The sequence below is a fragment of the Eulemur rufifrons genome, chromosome 7 (genome assembly GCF_041146395.1).
Source record: "Eulemur rufifrons isolate Redbay chromosome 7, OSU_ERuf_1, whole genome shotgun sequence".
Lineage (NCBI taxonomy): Eukaryota > Metazoa > Chordata > Mammalia > Primates > Lemuridae > Eulemur > Eulemur rufifrons.
The window spans coordinates 115,904,464-115,926,205 of NC_090989.1; the positions used below are offsets into that span (position 1 = coordinate 115,904,464).

The 21,742-nt window shown below is 33.8% G+C and overlaps 1 protein-coding gene across 1 annotated transcript; it reads right to left on the reverse strand.

The window, feature by feature from the left end:
• Positions 1–648: 648 nt before the first annotated feature.
• Positions 649–21,378, reverse strand: SLC25A36 (solute carrier family 25 member 36). Its single transcript, XM_069473159.1, has 6 exons — positions 21,320–21,378; positions 19,061–19,138; positions 15,256–15,356; positions 6,491–6,557; positions 3,730–4,019; positions 649–1,100 (listed from the first exon to the last, which is right to left on the reverse strand). Exons 1-6 carry the CDS (start codon positions 21,373–21,375, stop codon positions 907–909), a joined length of 786 nt encoding a protein of 261 aa, XP_069329260.1. The 5' UTR covers positions 21,376–21,378; the 3' UTR covers positions 649–906.
• Between the last annotated feature and the right edge of the window lie 364 nt (positions 21,379–21,742).

The window sequence follows — 21,742 nt, forward strand, 5'->3', positions numbered from 1 at the left end:
GTGAAAGTAAGTAGAAAAAGATTCCAAAGTGGTAAATTTTTTCCACTTTCAGTAGATGATACCTAAGTGTGATGAACAGGTAATAATTCAAGTTTATCACTAGTAAGTCACTGAAAAGATAATTACATTCATTCATGTAGCATCAAATTAGAGAAGATATGAAAACATGCTCAAGTCAGTGAAATGGCCAAGGATCAACATTTTACTAGTTTATTTTGTCTCAAACTACTATCATCTGAGTTTGATATGTTAACAAACAACTTAAATGTCCACATTAGGCTAAACATCAAGCACCTTTTAGCAGTGGAAACCAAAACATTTTAATGCTAAAAATACATAAGATATTTAGACACTATTTCATTGGTTGTCAAAAACAGTGACTACTAATACTATGTAATTTAAAATATTGTTCCAGGTCCTCTCAGGAAAATGTGAAAATAATACTGAGGTTCTCACTGTTATTTTATAATTTCACAGGAATTAAAAGCCAGAAGTCAGAAATTTATGACTGCCAATACCATCTTTGGATAGTTACAGTACAGTATACAATTAGGGATGGCTTTGTTTAGAAGACTGGAAAGTGCTCATGGAATAAACACTATAATCTCACTGCTACAAATCAAAAAACACAATTGTGTCTAGCAGGCATGGTAGAGAAAATGGCAATTTTGAGAAAGGAGTGCTTCTAAAGGCATTTCCTTGGAGGCTCCGAGGTTTTATTCACATTACTGAAAGACCAAGTAATGTGGTATGATTACTTTAATTCCTACAACCAAACTTCCACTTAAGCACAGCTATGTGTTCCCAAACTATTTTTCTTCTGTCCACCAGGCTGGCTTCGATATTCCATGGTCCACTGTCATCTTTTGGTCTTCCCTCTTTGTAGTACAGCAGCCCTATGTGCTACTATCCATTGAGTAGGTAGACCACCAATTCATAGGTGGCCATCATGATGGCTGTGTTTGGAATCTGTCTCACCAGATGAGTTGTTAGACCACGGTAAAGAGATCCATAACCTTCTTCTTGAACAACCAAAGACAGTGTCTGAAAGAAAGATCTATATTTTGTTCCCTCTTCACGTAGTCTTGTTCTTATAACTTCTGTTTAGGAAAGAAATAAAATCATTTTATTTAAACATTACTGATGTCTTTATATTCTCTTACTTATACAGAGCACATCCGATGAGTCTCTAAGTGTAAGCTCACAATTAATAAGGAGTGACTTTTAATGTGCAGCTTATTGAAACCAGTCACATTATAGTAACACCAAACTACTGTAGCCAAAAATCATGTATACTAATTATAAGACTTCACAGACCAGGCGCAGTGGCTCACGCCTATAATCCTACCACTTTGGGAGGCCGAGGCGGGTGGATCGCTCAAGGTCAGGAGTTCGAGACCAGCCTGAGCAAGAGCGAGACCCCCGTCTCTACTAAAAATAGAAAGAAATTAGCTGGACAACTAAAAATACATACAGAAATAATTAGCTGGGCATAGTGGCGCATGCCTGTAGTCCCAGCTACTCGGGAGGCTGAGACAGGAGGATTGCTTGAGCCCAGGAGTTTGAGGTTGCTGTGAGCTAGGCTGACGCCACGGCACTCACTCTAGCCCGGGCAACAGAGGGAGATTCTGTCTCAAAAAAACAAAACAAACAAAACAAAACAAAACACACAAAACAAAACACACAAACAAAAAGACTTCTCTGGTCTTGAATGTGAAAAGACAAAAAACAAAAGGAAGTATCAGCCGTATACTAAATAAACAGATACAAGGGAGAATAGATATGATAAGGAGAAAAAGGTAAAGAAGCAGGTAAGGGAGTACAGATGGTTATCACAGATGCATGTAAAAAGATTACAGTGAGAAACAAACAGAAAACATTTTTTAAAAAGTGTACAAAAAGAAAAAATAGAACGATTAATCTACTCACAATGACCCACATATACCAATGTGAAGAAACATCATGTGGACAAAGAAGCAAACTTAAGAAAAAAAATCTTAAGTTTTTAAGAACTTAATGGACTTTAGAGATTAGTTAGTCCAATTTTTCTTCACTTTGAAAGGTGAGAAATTGGGGCAATTGAGAGGTTCTAGCCAGCTGGGAGAAGGTTGGGACAAGAATTCAGAGCTTCCTATTTTAAGAGTGTACCTGCTCTTTCTACATCTTTTATTTCTCAATTTTTTTCAACAAATTACTCCTGATGGGCCTGGGGGAAACAGTCTAAAGCAGCCCACAGCAATTATAAATATTTATTTGAAATCTCTTGTCCTGTCATAAAGATTCATGCCATTTATACATTTAACTCCAGAATATCCTGTTTACAACTATACCTCTTCTTATAATGACTTCATTTCATCTAAGGGGACAGACTGCTTCAGCCCCAAAACTACCCCTTACACTTTAGCAGGCTACCATTCTAATGCACCCATGGGAAGCCAGAACCTCAGCAATGTTGCTAATACTGTCCTGTTTTGTTTTTTTTCAGAGAAGTCAGGAACTTCCCTCAGGAAACCGTGTAAGTTCACAATCCAACTTGGTTAAAGAGTTTCATAAATAACATATTAGAGGAAATACATTTCCTAGCCCAGTTTCATTTTTCCAGATAAGATATACAAGGGAGAATGTAAATGTTAATCAGTGAACCAAAATGAAGCACTTAGATTTAAAAACAAACAAAAAACACCCCCAAAATATCAAAAGAAATCTTAAACACACCCAAAATCAAAGACTACATTTAAATAACAAAACAACAACAAAAACCTCAGTGTGCGACCTGTAATCCTAGCACTTTGGGAGGCTGAGAGGGAAGGATCACTTGAGGCTAAGAGTTCGAGGACCAGCCTGGGAAATATAGTGAGACCTTGTCTCTACAAAAAATTTTTAAAAAATTAGCCGGGCATGGTGGCACACACCTGTAGTCCCAGCTACTCAGCAGGCTGAGGCAGGAGGATCTCTTGAGCCCAGGAATTTGAGATTGCAGTTGAGCTATGATTACAACACTGCACTCTAGCCCAGGCAACAGAGCGAGATCCTATCTTAAAAAAAGAAAATAAAAACCTCAGCACGTGGTAAACAAATTCTTAAATGATTTATTTAGCTATTAATAAAACAGACTAATATTGTAAAATTTGCAGACAGAAAAAAAGTAAATTATTAACACACTCTTATTTGCCAACATGAAGTACTATAAAATAGCTTGGTCTTTGGGATTACTGACTTCAATTCAAATCTGGGCTTCAACACGGAGTAGCTATGTGACCTTGGGCAAGTTACTTGTGTCCCATTTGAAGATGAGCACAATTCTGGTTATGTTCTAGCATAACAGGGAAGATAAGTACTTTAGAGGATTTTTATGTAGTTAGCAGTAACATATGTAAAGTATCAACCATAGCATCTATATACATACTGTTTTCAAAAATTAGAAACTTGCCCAAAGTTCAGCTAGCTGGGGAAAGTGTGGCTGGAATTTGACTCCAAGGCTACAATTTGACTATCTGACTTCGGAGCTCATGCTCAATCACCACCATGCAACTTGATAGCCTACACTGACCTATTGCTACAGCCTGTTACCTAGACCAGATTTAATCCCATTATGAGCTCCTAAGAAATGTGTTTTGTTATACCAGGATGCAATAAAATTATAAATGCTCTAATAAGTTTGCTATTGCCTGGGTGGGAAACATTTCTGACTTAAGAGATTATTACTCAAATAAATTCAACTCTTCTTACCATGTGGATATGCTATAGTTGTGGCACAAGTTTTTGACGTGGCAGCCGCTAGCATCATTCCCACAAAATCTGATGCTTCTTTCACAGACTCTTCTTCATTTTCCATTGTAGAAGCAATTTTATATTCCAGTAGTTTTTGCTTTATACTTTCATATATAACAAAATGGATTACAGTCTCTGATATGCCAGCATATGAAGCAGACATGCCCCTATAAAATCCTCTAAGTCCATCTGTCTGATACACTTTACGAACACATTCAAAAGCACCCATTCGCTTTTCCCCACGGTTCCTGAAAAGCAAAAAGAAAGATCTCACTGACATAAATAAAAGTATAAAGTTTTTAATTAAAGTAAATCAAATACAGTAAAAATATGTCACTCTAGCAAGGAATGGCCTTCTTTAACTCATGAAGTAAAACTGGAATTTAAAAAACTATTCATATTTTAGATTTCCTACTCTTTTGTTGCAACTTTGTCATGTTGAATGGGTAACATGTGAATAGTTTATTTGACTGAATGCAAAATACACTACATTCAATCTTCAGTTTCGCATTCTCACTGGGGTTCATGTAGTAGGGATAAGCAAAAAAATCCTTTAGGAATTATACACTCTGCAGCTCAACATAAAAATAAAACAAAGTAAACAAAAACCCTCACATCTTAATTTCAGTAAGTTGAATTTCCTCTGCACTTAATAACACAAAAACAATGACTGGCATGCTAATGATGATAGTACATCATAAAGCAAGGAATATGTATGACTGATTAAATTTCTGTGCACCTGAGGGGTTTCTCTTTCAACCCCACCCAGATCCTCCCCAAGAAGTGACAGGTGAACATAACTCAAATTCCCTTTGATTATTTAAAGGCAATGGCCCATTAGTATCCCCAGCGAATAGTGAATGCAAATCTGTGCAGTTAGCAAGTATTTATTCAGTATTGTACCCAAGACAATTTCCTTAGTGCTACTTAAGGGTGCAGCACCTACTCTTATGGAGTACAAGATTTCTTACACATGTATGTAATTTTGAGTTTGTAACAGTATTTATTACCTGACACTATGATTTCCCCAATAGAACCTTATCTGTAAGAAATGGGTTTAAAGGCTACCTACAGAGAAAGAAACAGAAAATTTACCTATTTATAAATTATACCTATTTCTGACAGAAAATAAAACCAAAACTAAAACACCCACCTAATAACCTATAAATTCTGCCAGTTTTCTGAACTAATGATTGTCCTTAGCTATTGAATACCTATTTAGATGAATGATCCACGTAACCTACTATAACTAGTTTCTACCACTACAGATCCTTTTTCACACAAAGTTAAAAGAGATTTAAGGCTGGAAGGCCGACATGCAGATATATCAGCCCTATTATTGATTTCTCATGTTGTGCTTTAGAATCCTCAAGTCAACTTTTCACTATTACTCTATCCCTATCCCATTCCCCACCCCTGTAAGCCTAAAATTGTGCTAGCTTGTGTTACAATTGTAAACGAAGGAAAGAATATTAAAGAGTTTTAAGTCACGCTTTTCCTGGATTCCCTACAGAGCAGCCCTGTAACACAGTGAAACATAACTCTGGTAGTTTACAATAATAGTATAATATGGACTGGCATCTCACACTTTTTAACCTTTGGGGTTAAGTCTTAGCTATGATTACTTTTCAGATATTTGGCTTTAGGAAATAAACTTTGAGCTTTGCTAAAACACTTAAGATTTCACCAAAAGGGCTAATCCAGATGAAACAATTAGACATTTCTTTTCAAGTTTCCAAATAGCATCTAGTTCAACATGACAGAAAGTGGAAAACAAATATTTAGGCAGGCAAAATTAACTGTTAATGATTTGTTAGGTCAGTTTTACTTATAGCCTACAGGATATAACACTACTTTCCAACCCCCTCAAAATAAAAACAGTTGAAGTATGTTATACACAAAACCTACTCCACACTGCAAGTCTAAAATAGTTCAAAACTATTAACATTATTATAACACACCAGACAGGATCATCTTAAAAATATTATTTTTCCCCATTCTCCATTCTAAGGCCAACAGGAAATGAGATAGCAAGACCCTCAGCTCCACTGCTTCTGGCCTCTCAGTTCCTAGGACACGAAAGGCCATCTACATTTAGGACCTCTGGGGTCTGCACTGTTTCCTCTGCTTATAATGGGCTCAAAAAAAAAAAAGCCATTACTTGATTATTCCATTGAAAATTGGTCTCCACCGTTTCCTGGTATATCTCTGAGTCTAGCACATAGCAGTATCAACTCAATATAGATTTGCTGAATGAATGAATCTTGCTATTGTAAAGTGGTCAGTGGTAACAGATTAAGTCTATGCATATATAAAAGTTATTTCCCAGCCCAGGATTCTCTGTACGTAAGGTCACTAGCTTTGAGCAACGATCCTCAAAGATTCAGTCTAGACTAGTTGATCATGTGGCTTATTTAGCTGCTGGGAGGCCAATTGTAAGCGCTTATGTAGGGAAGTATTATTTCCTGGGCGGGGTCAAAATACCCTTTTTGCTTTTTTAAAAAACACAGCACACAATACACTTTTTTCACCTATCACTTTTGCTTCTCATGGCAGACCCAAGTTTCAAAACAAAACAGTAAAAAACCCCAAATCCAGCAACAAAAGGTAAGTAGAAAAAAACAGCACTAGCTGACATTCAAATCTTACTAATACAAATTTATAAAAATAAATCAGTTAAACCCACTTTAACTAATTTTATTTTAAGGAATTAACATACCTTGCATCAAGCTGTAACCGAGTCTTTATAAGCCAAATGGGGTTGGTTGCCGTGATTGCGGTAAAACCTAAACAAACATTTTTAAAATAAACTCTGGTAAAAATGAAAAACATACTATTAACTTTAAGGTTTTTAAAACTGTATGAATCTACATTAAAGAAAATATATAAATATTTAAACTATTAATGTATGCTTTACTCTTTTATTTTACAAATCCATACAACCATGAACATTTGTCTTCACTTGCAATCTACATCAATTCTCAAATTCTGACCTTAACTAAAAGATTATTTTAAGTGCAAAATCCAACTGTATATAAATTGCTTTCCCAACCTATTTACAATATCCTCTAGGGTGCTTCCTGTCTAAGCTGAATATAGAAACCCATTTCTATAGACAAACAGAAATTTTGTGTATTCTAGAGCTAAAAAAGCCTGTACTTTACAACAGTTACTTGGGGTCTGATTAGCATCACAAATCACTATATTCAAGATTGATTCCACATAAATGTCAGCAATTACTAATATTTTGATCTTTAGTTGACTGTGTAACAGAAAAGACTTTTTTGACTACATAAATATTTTCCGTAAACATACTTACTAATACTGTTAAAATAATGGTATCACAGAGGTAAGGTCTCTTACGGTTAATAGGGCAGATTTCTATTTAAACACAGACAAAAAACTCGGAAGTTTCAAAAAGTTACAAAATAGAACTTCCCTCTCACTTTTATAATCATGAAAGAAAGAAACTAGGGATAGAAGGTAGCTCTAGTTTACCTTAAAACTGAAGTACTATGTACTAACTATTGGTGTGGAAGGGTGGTCACCTAAGATGGCTCATTCCAGGTAGTAAATTAAGATCTACCTGGAACAGTATGTTTTGAGGCTAGTGCGTATCTTTCACTTGCCATCCTCCTAGGTATGGAAAAATAGCACACAAAATGCAATCTTGGTGGGCACTTAAAAAGATTGCTTCATCTACACAAAACAGGGTTTTAATATATTGCTTTTACATTTAAGATCAGTTACACAAAATTCATAGAACTACTTACATCAAGCTACATTGATTCAATTGGTCTTTAAATCCAATGAAAACTTACATGCAGAAATGTCTAAGGATCTTTTTTTTTTTTTTTTTTTTTTTTTGAGACAGAGTCTCACTCTGTTGCCCGGGCTAGAGTGAGTGCCGTGGCGTCAGCCTAGCTCACAGCAACCTCAAACTCCTGAGCTCAAGCGATCCTACTGCCTCAGCCTCCCGAGTAGCTGGGACTACAGGCATGCACCACCATGCCCGGCTGATTTTTTCTATATATATTTTTAGCTGTCCATATAATTTCTTTCTATTTTTAGTAGAGATGGGGTCTCGCTCTTGCTTAGGCTGGTCTCGAACTCCTGAGCTCAAACGATCCGCCCACCTCGGCCTCCCAGAGTGCTAGGATTACAGGCGTGAGCCACCGCGCCCGGCCAAAGGATCTTAATTAACTGTTTTCGTATTTCCTATCACACACTAACAGGTCAAGCACATTATTTTTAACAAGGTGAATTATAATCAGCACACTTGGTATGAGTAAAATACAACAAAAAGGCTGTAATGTACTTAAGAATAATTTGCTTTTTACATTAATATATAGTGCAGAACCAATCATAAACCTTGGTTGGCTTTCAAAAATAGTATTGGTATTTCTACATATTTAAAATTATTTTACTGAATTGTTTACAAAACTGAATTTGGTCTTACAAGGTTCTTTTACCTTCTGTGATGTCAAATAATTAGCTACCTCAAATTTTACTCCCCTTAACCCCACTGTTTTAACGTTGTAGAAATAGCCAGATGTTACATAAATGGATGCTCCAATTAAATCTACTTAGCAAGATAAACGGCATCCTTTACTAATTTTAGTGCTACATATATAAGTATAAAACTAGAATGGGACCAATAATTTTGGAAGCATCAGCAGGTACTTGAAATAATAAATATTTAAAGTGTTGAACAGGTTGCCAGGACCATCTTTTTATATAAGAGGTTCTTTTCATGCATATATTCTTGGTAAAAGAAAAACATAAACTATTAGACCAGTTTAAATATTTTTCTTGTATGGTCTGGCTTAATTGAGAACAAAGATACAAAATATTTTTTTTTCTTCTTTTGAACATCATTTTTCTAAGTGAAAAAGTGAAACTACAGATATCCAAATTATATCTTAAAGCAACCAGACATTAATATTCTGGTCAAACCCCAATTTAATGATTCTTATTTTTTTAAACTTAAATATCTGTATTACCTAAATGTCTGTGCAGCAAGATTAGGGTTTATTATTGAAAAGCTGCTAAGCAGCATAAACCAACGATATTATCTTGCATTACTTGCAATGGTTTTTATTAATCATTCTGTAGAAATCATAAATTAAGAAAAACTCTTTACTTTTTATTTAATTTTGAAAACTTAAACTTGGAATCCTTATATCAAACTTTTTCTTTCTTTTCTTTTTTTTAGAGACAGGGTCTTGCTCTGTTGCCCAGGCTAGAGTGCAGTAGCGTCATCATAGCTCACTGTAACCTCTAACTCCTGGGCTCAAGGGATCTTCCTGCCTTCCTCAGCCTCCTGAACAGCTAGCACTACTGTGAACCACCACACCTGGCTAACTTTTAACTTTTTTTGTAGAGACAGGGTTTCACTATGTTGCCTAGGCTGGTCTCAAAGTCCTTGCCTCAAGCGATCCACCTTGGCCTCCCAAAGTGCTGGGATTACAGGTGTGAGTGACCACACCCAGCCCCTTATATATCAAACTTTTTTTAAAAAACAGCTTATCTTAGGTAAAAAATTCTCATTCAATTTATTATACTTTATTTGAAAAGAAGATGAACACTAAAGGTTTTTTTTAACAAAAGTTATTATTTCTAAAAATATAAACTTAGTACTCAAGTTTTTGCCCATCATATTCTTCTAAGTCACAAAATTCTCCAATTTGAGGCTGGAAAAAAAACCCATAAATTTATAAAACTTTAAAATATTATAACAAATATTTATAAATGTTACTAGGAATTTTTTAAAGACCCACAAATTCTAATTTTAAACTATCGTCTGTACTTATTAATAAACAATGTCAGAAAGCAAACAACAGGTATTTCTCACTTAACTAAAATTCATTTCCAAGCTAAATTAACTTATGTAACAGTACACATTAAAATTTAGGTAAGTGAGAGAATGTTATCTTATCCCTATATAATTGCTATTATCAGTAAGTTATGTTTACTATAGTTGTTCTGGTTCAAGTCTTTCAATAATGAGAGCTAGCTCTTAATAAAGACACTAGCCTAACTACCAGCAAATCATTAGGTTAGAGAAAGAATCTAGGCATAATCCACAGGTGTTTTGCTATTGGCCTTTTACCACTTCAAACTCAGGTCCTTGAGTTTTATGCTATCACTTTCTCTTAACCAAACACATTTTAATAAACTGAGCAGACATTTATTAAGCTAATTAAATCTAAATCTATATAATCGATTAATCCAAGAAATGAAACAAATGGAAATAAAAATCTTATCATTAACTTAGAATTATATATCATATGGCAATTTGAGGTTAGCCAAAGCTAAATATATCTTCCTACTACTTCTAAAACAAACACACACAAAGATTTTGGGAATGGGGCTCCTGAAATTTAGAAATGGCCTTTGTATTTTACATTTTAATTTTGTGACATTTTGATGTTAATTTCTATTAATATTCTGAACACCCAGTGAAACATTAAAACAATCTTAGAGTACATGTTCTCTAAGATCCATTTGTAGGTTAATAATTAATTTAGTTCCATAGTCAGTTAAAGCAAAATGCTAATATATTGGCCATATTGTTAGTAACGTGGCTAGTGTTTTATTAGAAAGGTTAAAGAAAATTCAAATGCAATTTTAGAAGTTTTGTTTCATCTAAGACTCCATTTGATAACGAAAACCAATTAAAAAACAGATTAACAGAAAAATTCTGCTTATAATAAACTTGCTGAAAATGTTTATTTCATTAAGTGAGTTATACCTGTAGTATTGCAGTTTCAGTACTTTTCATTTTAATTAACTTCTGTAAGAATAAAGCCCCCCTATACTCCTAAGAAAAATGTATTAAAACAATTTTTTAAAGTAATTAAAACTAAAATAGCTAAGATCCCCTGTATTCTTATCCTGCATTTATTTGGAAAATAACGGCATTAAGATCAGTATTTTTGCAGAGTAGAAAGCCATGTATCAACACACAAGAGAATGGAAAGCACTGTATTAGACTTTTAAATGTGTTATGCTAAGCAAAGAGTACTACTTTATCTAAAACTTGTAGGATGGTCTGATACCATTTATAACTATGTATATATATTGTTAAATTCTTTGGAGGTCAAGGCTGCTATGGCCAAGCTGAAGACCCCAGACTTTTATTATGTGATGACTGAAAAGTACCCCATTCTTCCTTCTAGAAGGAATATTATAAAAGGATCAGAATTAAATTTTTATTATAATGCACACACAAATTCAGGAAATAAAAATTCATTTCCCGCCTTCTATTAATTCCACAGCTATTATAAAATCCCAGGGTGTGTTTCTTATACTAGAGGCTGCAAGAGATGCTCAGATCAGTACTCACGAGGTTTAAGTTAGTCCATATTTCTACAGGAAGTGACCTGCGGATGGGGAGCATGAGATGACACGATCTCACTCTTTTCTCGGGAGAAATGTACAGTAAATGCCTAAAATAGACACAGGCTTTTCTGTATCATAACAACAAGCAGTGACCTCATCAGAAACACGTGTACAAATTGAATCCCACTGGAAGGATTTGAGAAATATTTACTGTGAGATCTAACCTTTTGGAAAATTTTAAGTTAAAAAAAGAAAAAGAAAGGAATATCAATATGGGCCATAATTTTTTTAAAATGCACCGAGTACTGAAAATCCTGCCATCTGCAGCAGTTTCAGAGGCCAAATACTTACCTAAAAGAAGACCAATTTTGCCTTAAAGAAAAAATGCTAACCTTGTCAAAGGGGAATATTTAGAGGGGATTATCATATTTTCCTACCATTATCATCCACTGTGATCAAAGAGTTGAAAACACAATTTTCTATTCTTTAAAAATAAGCCTACTTAGTAAACCTTTTTTTTTGAGACAGAGTCTCACTTTGTTGCCCAGGCTAGAGTGAGTGCCGTGGCGTCAGCCTAGCTCACAGCAACCTCAAACTCCTGGGCTCAAGCGATCCTCCTGTCTCAGCCTCCCGAGTAGCTGGGACTACAGGCATGCGCCACTATGCCCGGCTAATTTTTCTATATATATATTTTTAGTTGTCCATATAATTTTTTTCTATTTTTAGTAGAGACGGGGTCTCGCTCTTGCTCAGGCTGGTCTCGAACTCCTGACCTTGAGAGATCCACCCGCCTCGGCCTCCCAGAGTGCTAGGATTACAGGCGTGAGCCACCGCGCCCGGCCCTTAGTAAACCTTTAAAAAATATAAAATAAAAACCCCAACAGAATATTCAAGTAACTTCATTTTGGAGCTATTGTAATTCTTTATAAAATAAAGTATATGTTGCTACAATAGTACCTTTCACCTTTTGCACTATGGCCAGTAATATTGCACATCCATATTTATGAAATATTTTGGATTTTTTTTATTTAATTTCTTGTCTTCTATAAAACAAAAAACAGGAACAATGTTTACACACAAACATAAAACATTTGTCCAACCATCAATCTGGCTGAATGAACCGCCATGGACAAATAATATTTTATAAAATACAAGACGAAATGTTATTTAATGAATAAAAACTTAACCTTTAATAATGAACTTTAAGTCAAACAGAAAAATGTATCTTGAAAAACAGTGTATCCACTAAAACCCACTATGAATATAGAAAACACTCAACAATTACATTATTGGTATTTTAAAAATTGAACAGTAACTGTATGAATATATAATCCAATAAAAATTAGAACTTATTTCCTTTACATTTATAATGCTGTATATAAAAGTATATACATGCCAGATAAAAACTTTTAAAAATTGAGAATTACTGTAAAGTAACAATACAATTTTTTTGTACACATCTGTGCCCAGGTATATACAGAGGGATATTCAAGTTCATTTAAACAGAACACACAGGCACAGATACCCCCAATAGCTAAGATATACTCAGTCTGACAAAGGTCACGTAGGGGAAAAGAGTCAGGAAAAATATAAACAGAGTCAACATTACTTGATTTGATTAAATATCCTCACAACTTGAAAAAATTTTTTAATGCATGAAAATTTATAGCTCAGTTTTAGAGGTATACAAATACATTTAGTATTCTCACTTATAACACAACAAATGAAAAGACCCAGTTTCTTTAACTGTCCTGTTAATAAAGTTTTAGTATCTAAATTAAACACTTCAGTTCATATGGGTGAAATGCAAAATGAAACTGAATTGAGAGGTTACGTGGAATAATTTACTAAATCCTTAACGTGTGTGCTACTTGGTGTGGCAAAATCTTGCAGGCGTTATCATTAATGGTGTATTTTGTGCATTTTTTGATACTAAAGTGACAAGGTTAGCATTTTTTTCCCTGAATAGCCAGTTAAAAATGATTTTTCACACGATGATCTCTTAAGTACTTTGCACCCCCAAATCATTCATATTCAGACCTATAAAAATGATCCTGAAGAAAAACCAGAACAATCTGGTCTAGATTATTTCAAGAATGAAGGGGGCAAAAGACTACCTTAATGAGTCTGCATTAGACCATTCAGTTTCACCAATCATGGATAGTTACGTATAAAAACTGCGAAGCTACATGTTAATGCTCATGAACAGTGCAAGGAAGCTCTGAAAGCACAATTCTCAGAACAATGTAACTGCAAACAATTGGAAGAACTATTTTCAAATTATACAATAAGTGCAATAATTTATGAACAAGTATAAGACTATCAATTTACCAAAATGCAAGGAATTCAAGTTGGGAAATAGTATCAATATATACATGAAAACAAACTACGTTAACGTTTGTACACACTGACAATTCTACTGAAATTCTTTGTGATGTGATATAAATAATGATGAAACATTCTAATGAAATAAGATGTTCCAGTGGAAATTAAGATATTCTGAACCCCTGAATTTGTGATACTGAATATAAAACAAGTATCCTCAACTTAAAATGACTGCTCATCTACTTTCTCAATTTCAATTTTTCAAAAAAGAAAAGATTAGCATTTCTTTATAATTTCCTGGGGATAAAAGCCAAAAACATAAACACTGATAATCCAGAAATATATTCTTAAAGTACCTAATAGTGTGGTTATAAGGTTTGTCATTGGCCAACAACTTTTACCTTATACCCACTCAAATTGTAAGGGGGAAATCATATATATTCATATTCAACATCCATAAAAAATACATTAAAAAATAATTCTAGTTGTAACTAGATAATCTCCATGATACTAAATAAAAGAATTTTTAAAATCCAAATCTATGTAGATCAGTCTACCCATTCCATGGATAAGGTAACAGAGGTTCATAAATTATATATCTTGCAAAAAAGATCTCTTTATTGGTAAATGAGAGTATTTCACTATCTTGATCTTTAAGGTTGTCCCTTCTGACTTTAAAAGTTCAATGGGTCAGTCAACAATTATTAAATATAAAAAACCTTGAAAACAACTTGTATATGCTAGATTTATTATATAGCGATGGCTCTCAATCTTTCAGAAGTCAGTATTTCAAACTTAATTAAGTATACGGTTCAAATTGATCCAATTTTTTTCTAAACAGAAAGTGGTTAACAGTTTAAGGCACTCATTATTAAGCACATAATCAACACTCATTTCACTGATCAACAGCTGATGAAAGCAGCTATAAAGTTTGCTTTATAAAGTCATAGCATAATTTGAAAATGTGAGATATGGGTAAATAGGCTACAAATCTCAGAAAATTGGAGAGAATTTTTTATTGAGAACCCAAGTTCATGGCTTTGTCTAACATGCATGGCTGCAAATGATTCCAGAACCAGATTGGTCAAACCAATCTCCCAACAGTTTATCTTTAAGGCAGTGCAGAGACCTGAGCCAAGTGGTTTTAATTCAGAGTCATATATACTCATCAATGATGACAGAAGAGTTCCTGGAAACATTTCCATAGCAAGCATGTACACATAGCCAGTGTCTAAATTTCACGTGCTATCTAGTGTGATTTATATGGAATGATAGACATTTTTAAAAAGATACACATTATCTTTAAAAAGATACACATTATGGTGACTGTCTGAGTTATTAATAGTACAACACCCACAAAAATTTCAGCATTTGAGCACAGGACAAAATGAATACTTTACCAAGAACTGCCGACACATTTCAGATAGAAGCCAAAACATGCAGCAAAAAGGGAAAAGGCACTAACAGAAATTGAGGAGAGAAGAATAAATTACAGCTCCATAACTTATTTGTAGGGTAATTATGGTTGGATTCTTAAAACTATTAAAAGTGATCACTAAATCAGAGCACTACAAAAGGCAGTATTAATATACTACCTATATCCTATCACTTAAACTCCTAATTACAAAAATGCCAACAGATATTACATATACCTAATAAAATTTGTTTTGTATCAATAAATGTAAAAATCATCTTTGTAGATGTTAATCAATGAAAACCATATTCTCTTAACTTTTCAATATAAACTTATCATAGTTCAATATTAAATCTCTACGTTTCAGAAAGATTTTGTTTTTTAATAATATATATTCATACCTGCCATTGCAGCTGAAATCATGTGTACCTGGGTGGAATCAGGATCAAATACACCATTCAACTTTTCCTTGCAGTTTGAATAAGCAGCAAAGTATATTGCTCTAAAATAAAGATTTAAATTTATCAAGAAACATGTTTAATTCACAGGATTTAAATGTAAACTGATCTTCATAATTTTAGAATGGAGACATCTAAAAACAAAGAGCCATATTCTCATGTAATAGCATATTAATATACACATTATTTCCTTGAATACCCTGAAGTACTTTTTAAAAAAATTTTATTCTTTATTTTTTTAGAGATGGGGTCTCACTCTGTCACCCAGGCTGGAGTGTGGTGGTGTGACCATAGCTCACTGCAGCCTTGAACTCCTGGGCTCAAGCGATCCTCCTGTCTCAGCCTTCTGAGTAGCTGGGAATACAGGCAGGGACCACTACACCTGGCTAATTTTTTGTGAAGACGGTGTGTTGCCCAGGCTGGTCTCAAACTCCTGGCCTCAAGCAATGTTCCCGCTCTGGGATTAGAGGCATGTGGGATTAGAGGCATCCTAAAGGGCTGGTATTAGAGGCATGTGCCATTGCACTCAGCCCTGAAGTACTTTTTGTATTGACTTATTAAAGACAAAGACAAACTCTCTTAATGGCATCTGGGAACTTAAAAAGAAAAAATAATTAAAAAAAATTAAAAACAGACAAACTCAAATGTAAAGTTCCTAGCATCCTTCCTCAAACAGACTCCGATCCAATACTCTAACAGCTACTTAACATCTGAGTAACTGAAAAAAAAAAAAAAAAGTATTTGTATAAGATTTTCATGACTGGAAACTGCATGAAGAAGGCTTTAGCGCTTTTGCAATACTAAGCCTAAAGTAAGTATACTTAACTGAGTTAAGTAAATGTGGTATAAGCCCTTAACAAATACGTAATTTTTTGGTGGGGAGAAGAGGGTAGAGCTGATCCAGCTGATCAAGGTATAGGATAAACAATTTTGAGATACTGTAGTATATTCTAATCTATACTATAAACACAGTAGTTTATAGTATCCTTAAATAGACAAAACAATTCCAACAAAAGAAATCAGGCCCATTAGGTCACAATATGTTTTCCAATTAGCTGTAAACATTCAATGAAATTTAATTATTTCCTCCATTAACTTATTGACTATGACTGTGCATCCTCACTACCTCCTCACTGTTTAACTTTCTAGGCAATGAATTATTTGCTTGCTGTATGAAATATCCTGTTATCTTCCCAACAATCCTGATTCTGTGTCCAATAAGGGACAGAGAAGACAAGTACAAAAGGGGAGAGTTTCACCACTGTGCTTTTTTAATGAGAAAGAAAAACACAGGATACACAACGATGGATGCCAAATTGCAAAGAGGAATGAAAGATTCCTTGAGACAATTATAAGAAAAGATACTGTAATGAAAAAATGGGGATGAAATATACACAAGCAATTCACACAAGAGATATACAAATGACAAATTATAAGACAAGGGGTGTGACTGTGCCAAAATTAAATAAATGTAAATTAAAACAGTGAAAAATGATTTTTTAGTCCATTTGGCAAATATAAAAAGATAAACAGCAGCCAGTATTGGTAAGGATGTGGATAAAGAGCAACTAATTTACTATCTGAGAATAAAAATATGGTATGTCTTTTTATAAGGTAATTTAGCAATGTTCATTATTTTAAAATATGTATACATCCTTCTATCCAGAAATCCTACTTTTAGGTGAACATCCTAAAAATATACATTTCCTTAAGCACTCAAAAATAAAGGTTCTGATATGTTCACAGAATCATTGTTTTTAACAGTGAAAATCTGGAAATAACCTAAATTTATATCAACAAGAGTGCTTATTAATGATGGGATAGTCACACAATACAATTAAAAAGAAACAACCCACATATTATCATGAAAAAGCTTCAAGATAAATTAGGTTAAATACTTAGTATGGTTCCATTAATGAATATAAGTACACATTTTTATGTATATGATAACCCCCAAATATTACTAGACTATGCACCAAACCGTTTATTAATGGTGGTTATCTATGAGGAGAAGAGTAAACGTGTGTGGGGAAGTGCATGGGCTAAGAGGTGATGTGTTCAAAGTAGAATGTCAAACTTTATGCTATATATATTTTTGTTTAGTTTTTACAATGTGGATGCAATTTTGGATAATTTCTGAAGGTGAGATAAGAGCCTGTAAGAAGTTGAAACTCAATTAACAGCAAGACATGGATCTGGTATATAGCTTGGACACAGAAAGCTGGGTATGCATTTTCACTCTAAATATGAACTTTGTACAGTTCTATCATGGAAGAAGTCAACAACCTAAGATAAAATGGTATCAGAGAAAAACGAAAAGGTAATGTTTTCAGGCCTTTTCAATTTCTTTAATAGGGACTAGAACCATTCTGTGTTTGGCCTGAACTCTAAGCCAAAAAATGGTTTAGTTTTAGAGTTCCAGATCCTCCCCTTTCTTACTGTTAGTTCTCATAGTTATTAGTTCCTTTATTTGTTCTTTGCCTTTTGACTTGATGCAAAAATCGCTTCACAATGATCTCACTAAGAGGTCCTTTGCACCTCCACATGGTGCAATCTGCCCATCCTTTTAAATGGTTACTGATACCTGTTTGTTACACCATAGAGCTTTATCCTTATTACCTTAACTTCCGTTCAACATCTCCCTTCATTAGGCTTCCTTTACTATGGTAGGTACTGTGGGTGTCTCTTACTGCCCTTCAAAGCTGCACAAATTCTCTGCTTTTAAACTTCTTGGCCCTTTTTTCAACTCTGTTCTAAGCCCTGACACCCTTCTTAGCTCTTTGGTTCTACTTTTCCATCTTGTTTCTTTGAAGTTTAATTTCTATGTAGAAAGTCAGAAAGGAGCACTAACTTTAGGTGGAGCACAGAACAGGACAGCTATCAGAATAAGCAGAAAAAATTGAGATATATACTAAATATTAATGCCTTTTAACCCAAGAAAAACATTTGTTTAAAATAATGCTTATTTTCCTTAGAGATGAAATTTTTCACAATGCAAGAGTTGGTTTAGTTAAATTCCCCAAAACTACCAAACACCTATCTCAAAATATCAGTAGTTTATGGCTTAGCCGTATGTAGCTTTTCAATGCTCCCCCTCAAAATTCTTCTAACTCCTAAAGTCAGAAGAGAGTACAAGCATGCTCCCAAAAGGACCCAATACATAGCCACTAGCTATAAGGTTATTTCCAAATTTATCTTGCAAATATTACTAACTTTATACCTCCTAGTCTAGGCAATATAAAGATAAATGTTATCTTCACCATTTTCAACTTTGAATACAATACCTCTACCCCAAAAATCTCAGGTCTGTCCTTAGAATTTTAAAATTTAAATCTCTTATCTATAAATACAGTATTCCTTAAATCTCTAGCTATAATATGCCATGCTTCTTTATTTCCCCCCAGTACAAGACTATCAATAATTTAATATAAATACTATACATTCTCTCCCTTACATTACAGAACATATCCTTTGTATTCATATTATTACTATTAATTTCAAACAGTACTGAAATATTGCTAGTCTTCAAAATACCTAGCACCATTACCTACCACCAAGTATTACTTTATTATGCAAATTTGTTCTGATTAGCATCTGAAATCCTTTAAAAAAAAACCAAGTATTTTAACTTCCCCAAAACACTGAAAACTGTATTTATAAATTTAACTGTATCTATAAACGCTTAAATACAGACACCCTGAAACGAAAAAGATTGCCATAATTGTTTAACTTTTTAAACGGTTTTTACCTGGAAGGGGCCACCCCCACTAAATTGGGGCCCAATCCTCTGAACAAGGAACGAGGTCCTTCTTTTTCCAAGATCACCCTGAAAGAAAAAAAAAAAGTTAGAAAGAAGTCTCCTTCAAAGCCTGATACTATATTTACTTTGTATAACAAAATTAGAGTCTAACTCCCATGTTTGTATTATAATATGTTATGCTTCTCTGGTCAGTTTTCCTTACTTATGAAAATCTGTTTTTTCATGACATAGTAAAATTATTGAAGACTGATAATATATTTACTAGTGATAATTTTAAAATTTTAATACCTTCAAGATTAGAAGACATAATGGTATAGATTTCTACATTTATTTTCACATGATCATGCTACTCTTATCTTCAATTTCCTCCATTTTACTATCTTTACCGGCAAATTCAATTCTCAATTAAAAATGTAATTCCTCCCTACCTTTGAGATCTTTCATTTATACTTGATATTGGACAACACTTTCAGTATTGCAATATTAACTCATCCTTATTCCACTGAAATGCTATGACAAGATCTAACACCCTAATAATGCCTTTTAGGGTCCTAGAATGGTTGGCCTGTTATAATTTCTACCTACACTCAGTTAACATTTACTATATTGAGAATTTACTGCCTAAAGAGTTCTTTATGACTAGGCAGAGTAAGGAGATAGAAAAGAGAAGGTGAAGCCCCTGATATTGAGAAATTTGCTGTCCAGTTGTAGAAAAAAGAATTACATTGAAACAATTTAACAAACCATATTAATAAGCAAATACTGTACAAGCTAGATATATACACACACAGCAGACACAGAACAGAGTTGTGTGCAAGTCTCAGAAGGCTTTCTGAGAATGTTATTAAATGAAGTTTTAGAGGTCAGAAGGAACAGAGATTTAAAAGTAGGTATTTTAATTCAGAGTTAACAGTCGAGACCAAGTGGTTCTCACACATCTGCTAATATATACTTAAGAATGATTTTTTGAAAGGCAATTGAGTCTAATGGTTAATGGCCTGAGCTGAGGGGCCAGAATTCCTAACTATGAAGCCCAATGTTGGTAACTAACTTGAGACCATGAAATAACTTCTCTTATCCTTAGTTTAATCAGGAGAAAATAAGGAAAAACCATACTCCCTTATTGGATTACTATGAGGATTAAATAAATTAATACATGAAGAGCTTAAAAGAGGGCCTTGAAAACTGAGGAACTAAAACAGAACCCAGAGGGAGATTACTAAAGTTCCTGTGAAGAAGAGAAGACAAAACCACTGAAAAATAGAATAAAAAAATATATCAAAGAGGTCAGAAGAATTTTAAGGAGAGGTAATCAGTGGTAATAAATCTCAAAATCATGTTAAAACATTTTTCCTATTCTTAATAATATAGAAGTATTTATCTATAACTAGTGCATTTTAACCCAAAACTGTCAACAATTTTACTCTATCTATTCATATACTTAGGTAACCAAGTTTGAAAAAAGACTGATGAAAGCTTTTGGTAACGAAGGTAAACATGCAGGATGAGTTTATTTGCTACTACAAAATAAATACTACTGAACTAAGTTCAAACAGATTAAGTCCCAAGTGAGCTGATAAGGTAGACACACACAGGCATTCAGTTACACACATAAGTTTAAACACGTAAGACCTGATTTTAATAGTTTTGAAATTTCAAATCCAATTGCAACATAATGAAGTATAAGATGTAAAAGCAAAGATGGTTTTTCAAACCATCAGGAAATGTCAAACCAACCCTGAACAGCATTTAAAACTCTAACTATAACTCTACTTTAAGTCTCAGTTATATTTAGGTTACATAAAAATCACAGACTGCCATTAACTGGATATACTTACTTTTGAGAGTACTCAGAAAATTAAAAACACAAAAAGAGCGAGCATTGAACACTATCACATTTCAAAAGTAAAATGAATTAATAATCCAAAAGAAAATACCCCTAATAGCTTTAGAAAAAAATCCATTGGATAAATGTGGAAAAATATTCTAAATACACATGACTTGAAAATAATATTACGTTTTATATTATCCATCTAACTGTTCTTCGCCATTAGGGATTATCGCTCCTAAAGAATATAATTCAGAATAACTTCTATCATTAAGTTTGTAAAGAGGTTTTAAAAAAATTTTTGGCGACTGCAAAGGCACCATAGAAAGAGCCTTTTTAAATGTGGCAGAATATAAATAAACAAACATAGAAATCATTAAGGTAAACAAACTGAAGAAATTCATGAATACTGTGCTCACTTTAGGCAATGGAGAGGTCCAGGAGACACTACTCGGTTGACACTGGCTCCAGCCATCGTGTTCAAATGAACTTCAGAGATATAAAGCGTCACAGAAGATGACTGCAGTCGTGTTTTTACAACTTCCAGTGGACATGTCAGAATAGCTCCCACTGTACCACCACATCTACAAAGAAAATGAGAACAAAACTTATCTACTTAATTGTAAGTAGTACACACGCCCAGAGCTGTAACCCAAGTGGGTACCTGGAGTTTTGTCAACATACTAAAATTTAAAATTTTTAATGATTTTAGAAGACTAAACAATTTTTTAAGTTTCATTTATTTGACAGCATACAAACACTTTCAGTAGCTGAAAAGAACAAAGCTTAGTATTTACTAAGCAAGAATAATAGCTAAAGAAAACTTCGACTGGTAGGTTGAG